General features: G+C 43.7%; 1 protein-coding gene across 5 annotated transcripts in view; it reads left to right on the forward strand.

The window, feature by feature from the left end:
- rtel1 (regulator of telomere elongation helicase 1) overlaps positions 1-9,063 on the forward strand; it is a 63,767-nt gene that overhangs the window by 44,884 nt on the left and 9,820 nt on the right. For 4 of the 5 annotated variants that reach the window (XM_050064603.1, XM_050064602.1, XM_050064604.1 and 1 more), the window contains one exon: positions 7,416-7,539. In XM_050064603.1, the coding sequence (XP_049920560.1) occupies positions 7,416-7,539 (124 nt within the window). Of the gene's footprint in view, positions 1-1,132; positions 6,643-7,415; positions 7,540-9,063 lie in introns of those variants that run through there. The other variant, XM_050064605.1, reaches the window with a different exon arrangement.

The raw sequence follows: 9,063 nt of genomic DNA on the forward strand, positions 1-9,063 counted from the left end.
AGACTCTCTGGAATCTGGCAATATAAGAACCATTGGAATCTGGCAATATAAGAACCATGATGGTGGGACATTCTGTCACTTCACAGCTGTCCAAAACACAAAACGTGGTTTGTGCCAGGCGGACATAATTGCCAGTATTTTTCCATTATTGCAAGAAATTCCATTGACTCATTCACAAGTCAAAAATGTGTTTTATTTGAAAGAATCATGCAATATTTACATCTAAGATAACAGAAAAATAGTAATAATATTATTCCTCCCTATATGAAGTGACTGATAACAAGATCTTTATAATGGATTGTGAAGAAATTCGTCAGGTTTTTATTTTGTAAATAATTGATCTGTATTTACAGCATGATGGGATGACAGCACAATGATGTGTTTGGTATCATTGGAAAGCTCCGTTCCTGCGCTTGCATGTGATATGCTGGAATTTCTGTACGACCCTGCATTCGCGAGTAATCCATCCAAGAGTAATGTGTGTGCAAAGCTGTATGAAAGCTTTGTTATACATAATTTTAGTGTAACTTTATAACGTTTTTTTTCCTTGTGAAAACATGGACTACCGACAAGTGCTTGGTATTGTCGGAAAGCTGCGGCTCCGCTGTTTCGCGTGATATGAGTTAGGGATCGACCGATATGGGTTTTTTAGGGCCGATACCGATTATTAGTAGTCAAGGAAACCGATAACCGATATTTAGAACCGATATTCATTTGCAGTAAAAATTTAAATTTTGGTGTCAGAATTTAGAATAACAAACCTGGGATTAGACTGAATACAACAGTATACTGTTGGTTTGTTTTTGTACACTGAAAATCTGTGATAAAAAGACCTTAAACTTTTGTAGAATAACACAAACTCTGACGCAAATCTTGGTTGAAATGGCTGGTTGTTTTATTATATAAAAAACAAAAAGTGCAGAGATCTCTTAAAGTTCACTGAAAATGAAATGGCTCCCTGATTCTTTTATAAGATCAAAGTAAAAACTGAACTGCACAGTACTGAAATTTGAGTCTCTGCAATAAGTTAAATTATCTAAAATCAAAACGTTCAGGGATCTTCTAGCAGCATTTATAAAAGTTCACTGAAATAAATAACAATAAATTAATGATGTCTTATGTTCTCTCTCAGGTACATCTGATCCAGCCTGATTAAGTGCAAACCAATAAAGAGGGTGGCAGGAACAGGAACCTTGGCTTACTTCATTTATTGATGAGTAGTTATTACTTTTCAGATTTTTTTTTTTTTTTTTTTTACATCAAATAGCATAATTAGTTTATAAATAAAGATTAAACTTTCAGTGGTTACCAGACTTATTTTTATTAAAGTAATTTGTAATTACATGTATTTAATATACCAGTCACATTTCATTTTTTCAGCAAAATGAGTACTTTTATTTTAATGCCAAGTAAATTTAATTGATATTCTTATATACTTTTTAAATGCATGTCTAAATGAATTAATGAAGCCTACAAAACAACTTCACATCGGTTGCTGAAGCTAGCGTGCATGTACACAGACACACACGCACACCCACACACACACCCACACACACACACACACACACACACAGTCCATGTCAACATAGCTGCACACAGACAACAGTTTCTTCTCAGCGCGACACACACACACACACACACACACACACACACACACACACACACACACACACAAGCAAGCGCCATACCGACCATACACAGCTGAAATGCACTGAAGTAAACTTCTACATGTCCGTTAGCTTTAGCAGCCGATGTGAAGTAGTTTTAGACAACATTATTGTTTCCAACGGCCGCCCGTTGCGACTCGCGAGCAACCGCGTGAGGGGGGGAACAGACACTGAGATACAGTATGAAGATGGCGTGTTTATCAAGCATCAACAGTGGTGTCTTTAAAACTTCAGCATAGAGGATTTCTTATTGCAACTTAGACATTTTCTGTTGCCTTGCCTTCAAACATCACACTGCTGCTTTACGGAGCAGTCCTCTCTCCCCTCCTCTCTCTCTGTGCCGCTGCAGCGCTGCCTGCATCTACCTTCAGTGTTGATTGGCTGTCACTCACTTGTGCCATGTAGCCACTTATCAGTGGGGGCTGTAGGCGGGACATTTGTTACACAGCACAGAGTGGAGATTTCAGGCAGACAGGCAGAGAGAGACGGCTGCATGAGAGCCAAAGGAGCGCGTTTTAATTAAAATAAACGTATTTTATCGGCGGAAAAAACGGCCGATGCCAATTATCATAAAAATGCTGAATATCGGCCGATATTATCGGCAGTGCCGATTATTGGTCGATCCCTAATATGAGTGGCTTCTTGCTATGACGAACGGTGGTGGAGAAAATCCATAGAGAAGAACAGGTGTGAATTTGGACGCACTTGGCGTCGTTTGGGCCCATAGGGTTAAAATACATGCTAGTCCAACTGAAATCAGACCAAATTGAATTTCTCAAAGTCTAGGACTGACAAACTCAGATAATGTGATCTGGAGTCAAATTACTCCTGCATGTAGTGTATACGTTGAATCAGACCCAAACTGGCCTAGGCGCCGTGGGATCAGCATGCCCAGGGCCCCGCCCCTGGGCATGCTAATCCCCGGCGTCGCGGACTGGCTCTAGGGATGTGAAATGTCACCTCTCTGGTGGGGAAGGAGCAGGAGCTGGTGCGGGAAGTGGAGCGGTACAAACTAGATAAAGTTGGGCTCACCACCATGCTCAGCGCTGATTGTGGATCCAAACTCCTGGAGAGGGGCCGGACTCTCGCTTTTTCCGGAATTGCTCAGGACGAGAGGTGCCGGGCGAGTGTGGGGATACTCACAAGCCCCCAGCTGAACGCCGCTGTATTGGAGTTCTCCCCAGAGAACGAGAGGGTCGACTTGATGCAACTGTGGGTCACTGATAGAAGGTCTCTTACTGTTCTTTGTGCGTACGCACCAAACAGCATTATGGAGTACCCAGCCTTCTTGGAGTCTCATGGCAGTGTCCTGGAAGGGGTGCCGGCTAGGGACTCCATAGTTCTTCTGGGGGACTTCAACTCTCACATGGACAATGACGGAGAAACCTGGAGGGGGTGATTGGGAGGAACGGCCTGCCTGACCTGAACCCGAATGGTGTTTTGTTTTTGGACTTCTGTGCAAGTCATGGACCGGCCATAACAAACACTATGTTCAGAAGAATTTCTCGTGAATCCCGAGGAAGGCTGGGGACATGGAATCCGAGAGGTCCCGTTCAAAGCCACCTTTGTGGAGGCGGCTGATAGAAGCTGTGGTCAGAACGTTGTCTGTGCCTGTCATGGTGGCAACTGTGAGGTAGGCCGTCAGGCTGAAGAAGGAGGCCTTTCGGGTCTGGCTGGCCCAGGGGTCTCCTGAAACAGCAGACAGGTACCAGTTGGCCAGAAGTGCTGCAGCTGTTCGCTGAAGCAAAAACCCGAATGTGGGAGGAGTTCAGAGGCTATGGAGAAGGACTTTCATTTGGCCTCAAGGAAGTTCTGGCAGACTGTTAGACATCTCAGGAAGGGAAAGCAGGGCTTGTCTCAGGCTGTGCTCAGCAGACATGGAGATCTGCTGACCCGAACTGAGGACATCGTTGAGCGGTGGAAGGAGTACTTTGAGCAACTCCTGAACCTGGCCGTCACATCCACCATGGAGGAGGCAGGTTGACACACCTTTTCAGTGTCACGTGGATTGTCGGGTATGGTGCCTGCTGAGTGGCAAACTGGGGTGATTGTTCCCATTGTCAAACAAGGGGACCGGAGGGTGTGCTCCAACTATCGTGGTATCACACTACTCTTGGGGAGTTTACTCCAGGGTGCTGGAAAGGAGGCTCCGACCAATTGTCGAACCTCAGATTCAGGAGGAGCAATGCGGATTCCGTCCTGGTCGTGGAACAATGGACCAGCTCTTTACCCTTGTGAGGCTGCTAGAGGGGTTGTGGGAGTTTGCCCATCCAGTCCACATGTGCTTTGTGGACTTGGAGAAAGCTTATGAAGGCGTTCCTCAGGGGGGTCTTGTGGGGGGTACTGTGGGAGTATGGGTACCGGCTCACTGCTACGAGCCATCCGGTCCCTGTATGACAGAAGTGAGAGCTGTGTCCGAATACTCGACGTAAAGTCAAACACGTTTTCGGTGGGTGTTGTCCCTTGTCACCGACTCTGTTTGTGATATTCATTGACAGGATCTCGAGGCACAGCTGGGGAGGGGAAGGGGACCGGTTTGGGGACCTCAGAATTGCATCTCTGCTTTTTGCAGACAATGTGGTTTTGTTGGCTTCATCACACCATGACCTCCACCATACACTGGGGCAGTTTGCAGCCGAGTGTGAAGCAGTTGGGATGAGAGCCAGCACCTCCAAATCTAAGGCCATGGTTCTCTGCTGGAAACCAGTGGATTTCCCTCTCTGGGTCGGGGGAGAGTTACAGCTTCAAGCAGGGGAGTTCAAGTATCACAGGGTCTTGTTCATGAGTGAGGGTAGAAAGGAGCGTAAGATGGATCGGCGGTTTGGTGTGGCTTCTGCATAGTGTTGTACCGATACTGATGCCAGTATCAGAAATGCCTCCAATATTGCCTAAAATGCGGCGTCAGGCATCGGCGAGTACAGCCTATGACCAATCTGATACCACGTAATGTCTCACGTCATTACGCATACGCACACTATCGTTTGAACATTGCCATCGCAATGTGCGCATGTGCGATAGTCACATCGCAGGACATGCAATGTTTTCTCTTTTTTTTAGAACATATTAACTTTTGTTTTGCTTCGGAAAAGCAGCTCTGTCTCTCGCGGTCTCTCCCTCTCTGACAACAGCCGCCCCTCCCCCTCTCATGCACACGCTACAGTCACACACTGAAAATGAGCAACATGCAAGATGGAGAAACGGTAAGCAAGGTTTTATGCCTGGTACACACTACACGACTTTTCTGCCTGTTCTGAAAGTCACTATGTCACATTATACGATTGTGGAGTCATAAAATCGTTCCGTGACTTGGCCGACAGACATGACACACTACACGATGGTACACACTAATGATCCCCGGTCGTCTTACACGATGTGTGTGATGTCATCGGGTTATTCTTGTCCTATTTTTATCACTTTTACTATTATTTCAGTCACTGTCTGTTCATGTGCCAGCCGAAATGTTGTTGTAGTCACCTAAAAAGGAGCTACATTTGAAGTACCGTACGTAAACATAAAAGTCACTGATTTCTCACACAGTCTTCACCCGACTTAAACACTGAAATTAAAACAAGAATAAATAAAACAAAAGAGGGAGAAATTTTTCTATTTCATTTTATCACAGAGTTGCAGACTTTAAACCCTGTGTGGGTGTGGACCCTGGCAGAGTTGTAGGGGTCACATGTGAGCTCTTTGGCCCAATCCCAATACCCCCCCTTGTCAACTACCCCTTAGCCCTTGGCCCTACCCCTCGCCCTTGCCCACTACCCCTTGGCCCTTGAAATGAAGCAATGAGGGGTAGGGGTTGAAATCTTTCCCTAGGAATTGGGACACCACTCACTACGTCACCGCGTCGGTTATGCATACATAACCATTTTAAACAGGAACCTGCGAGCCATCTACATTTCCAACCAGCATCTACAATGGAGTCTCCAGTTGAGTTCATCCTACCAATCGCATTTGCTGTATTCATCATGCTTTGTTTGATGAACGACAGACGACAGGGGACTTCTGCTAATCTCGATCAGCTGAGCCCAGGTAGACCGGCCCCTACATTATGCCGCTCCTAGCAGTATGGCGAGAGACGCCAGCGAGTGAGCCAGAAGTGAGTCAGAAATGAGCCAGAAGTCCTCTGCGTATTCGGCCTACCACGGCATTTTACACCGCTCAAAGTCCGCGAAAGAGGTACGCTTCCCTGTGGAATATCATCCATCCGGCCACCGGCCTCAACTCAGATTCCCCGCCACGGATATCAAGAGATCCTACGGATCCTCCACGCTCGAAACAACGCTGGAGCGTTACGGCATTCACCTACGGTCCGTGAGTTGGCAAAAGCCGGGGGTTACTTTTCGTTTCATTATTCCTTATTTGGAACCTTCGGGCCGGGTTGATTTATTGTTTTGAAACTGAACTGAGTCAGAGCGAACAGTGGATTTTCTTTACTTCCTTGTTTACGAGAAAACCTAGGGTGGAGTTTTCTTTTGTTGAGCGAACTGTGTGGATTGAACTGAATTGAACTGTGATATGTTATTTGGAAATCCTGAAGTGGAGTTTTTTGTTTGAACAGGATTGAACTGACTGAACGGAACGGAACATTCATTTCTTTTCTTTGGTGAAAAAAATATATACTTTCTTGAAACTGATTACAGTTGTATTTGTATTTTTGAAAATTGAGTATAATTCTTTTGTTCTACAGAAACCAGTTAAAAACAATTTAATTTTGGTGTTAAGGGACCTGTTTTATGGGTTTTATGGTTTCTTTGTGGGGTTTGAGTGAGTAAAAGAAAAATATTTGTTTCATGTGTCAAATCGCTACAAAAGATATAGGCCTATTTTGTTTATTGAAGACAAGAAGATATTGAATTTGTTTACATTTTGTGCTGCTGAACCACCAATAAGCTTTTTGGATACTATTTAAATAAAAAAATAAAAACGTATGGGACAACTTGGATGCATTCTTTTTTTTTTTTTTTTTTTTCCTTAATGCTTTGCAAAGTATCGGATCGTACTAAGTATCAGACTTGCTTTGCAAAGTATCGGATCGTACTAAGTATCAGACTCGGTTTCAAAATAAAGGACTCGGTATCGGATCGGATGCAAAAAAAATGTGATCGGGACATCCCTACTGGAAAGTGTTGATGAGGAGAGGGACGTCTGGGGTGCTTTGCTTGGTCTGCTGCCCCCGCGACCCAGCTTCGGATAATCAGGATTAAAATGGATGGTTTGATGGATGGAGGAGACACAGTTCATGCTGAGTCATCAGCTGAAAGAGTTAAAAAAAATTTAAAATACATGGATGGGAGGAAAACAATGAATGGCAATCTATGGCGATTGTTTTGCCTGTGACGTAATAGATCAACTAGAAAGAGGTCCAATCCTGGAGCTGAAAGGGACCATATCGCCACCAATTGTAGCAGAGTGGGACAACCTTTGGTCAATAAATCGATTCCCCTCCCCTGCTTGTATACTGGGACAAGGACAGCAGTCCAATTAAATGGACTAGTTGAGCTATAACCTTGGCTTGACTTAACTGTGCCTGTAAACGTACTGAATGTTGGACAAAATTGGACAGCAGTTCTCATTTAACCACCTCGCCTCTTAATGCTCACTTCTTTTAAACTCTGCACTTCCAGTTTGAAATGCAAGCTTTCTGTTAAAATTGTGTCAAGCCCAAGCAGAGGTAACTCTGACATCATCTGGGTCAACAATGATAAAGGTGGATGATTTAGAATAACATGACTTTTTCCTCAGGTTTAAAAGCTCTGATGCCAGGACTCAGCTTCCATCATGGGTCAGGCCTCATGTGCGTCTGTATGGCAGCTTTGGGAACGTAATCCGTGACGTCTCCCAGTTCTTCAGGGTTGCACAGAAAATGGTAGGTTCTATCACTCAATTCCTTGCACTGCAATTGTTTTGTTGATCTTGATTTGGCAGGGGTTGTGATATCTACTCTGACATCAATGCACTAACTCAGTATTTCATGTTTGGTTTTTGGTGCTGAAAGCTAAACTATGTATATTTCAAATATACAGGTGCTTCTCGGTAAATTAGAATATTTTGATGATTATAACTGACAGCTAATGAAAACCCAAAATTCAGTATCTCAGAAAATTAGAATATTGTGAAAAAGTTTAATATTGAAGACTCATGGTGTCCCACTCTAATCAGCTAATTAACTCAAAACACCTCCAAAAGTTTCCTGAGCCTTTAATCTCTCAGTCTGGGTCTGTGAATTTCAATGTCAATTTTCAATTTTATTTATAAAGCCCAATATCACAAATAACAATTTGCCTCAGAGGGCTTTACAGCATACGACATCCCTCTGTCATTTGGACCCTCACAGCGGATAAGGAAAAACTCCCCCCCAAAAAACCCTTTAACGGGGAAAAAAAATGGTAGACAGACGTGCAATAGATGTCGTAAGGAACAGATAAACATGATAAATTAACAGTACTCCGTATGACAAAATGATACATTAAGAGAGACAGAGAGCGAGAGAGAGAGAGAGATGCAGGACAGACAGTAATGATAATAGCTTACAATTACATTAATTTAAGTAATAATATTACAATAATAATTACAGCTATTGTGGTACAATATGTTGTAGGTAATATAGTATATGTATGTGACAATAATCATATGTGTATAATGACAGTACAAGTATGACTAATGATAACAGCAGCAGTAGGAGGCGTCAGACAAGCAGCCCATCCAGGCACCGCTGCGATATGAGTTAACCTGCGAGACAGTGGAACACAAAGGCTCCGGAGAAGAAGCAGAGTTAGTGACATGCAGTAGAGCCGAGTTAGCGAGATGCAGTAACAGGACATGTGTTAGCAAAGGAGAGAGAGAGAGAGAGAAGGAGAGAAGGTGCTGGGTGTATTATAGGAGGTGTATTATAGGAGGTCCCCCGGCAGACTAGGCCTATGTCAGCCTAACTAGGGGCTGGTCCAAGGCAAGCCTGAGCCAGCCTTAACTATAAGCTTTATCAAAAAGGAAAGTCTTAAGTCTAGTCTTAAATGTGGAGACGGTGTCTGCCTCCCGGACCGAAACGGGAAGATGATTCCACAGGAGAGGAGCCTGATAGCTGAAGGCTCTGGCTCCTGATCTACTTTTGGAGACTTTAGGGACCATGACTAACCCTGCATTTCAGAGCACAGTGTTCTAGTGGGATAATATATATATATACACACACATACATACATACATATACATATACATATACATATATATATATATATATATATATATATGTATATGTATATGTATATGTATGTATGTATGTGTGTGTATATATATATATTATCCCACTAGAACACTGTGCTCTGAAATGCAGGGTTAGTCATGGTCCCTAAAGTCTCCAAAAGTAGATCAGGAGCCAGAGCCTTCAGCTATCAGG

The sequence above is a fragment of the Epinephelus moara genome, chromosome 16, assembly GCF_006386435.1.
Source record: "Epinephelus moara isolate mb chromosome 16, YSFRI_EMoa_1.0, whole genome shotgun sequence".
In the NCBI taxonomy this organism is placed as follows: Eukaryota; Metazoa; Chordata; class Actinopteri; order Perciformes; family Serranidae; genus Epinephelus; species Epinephelus moara.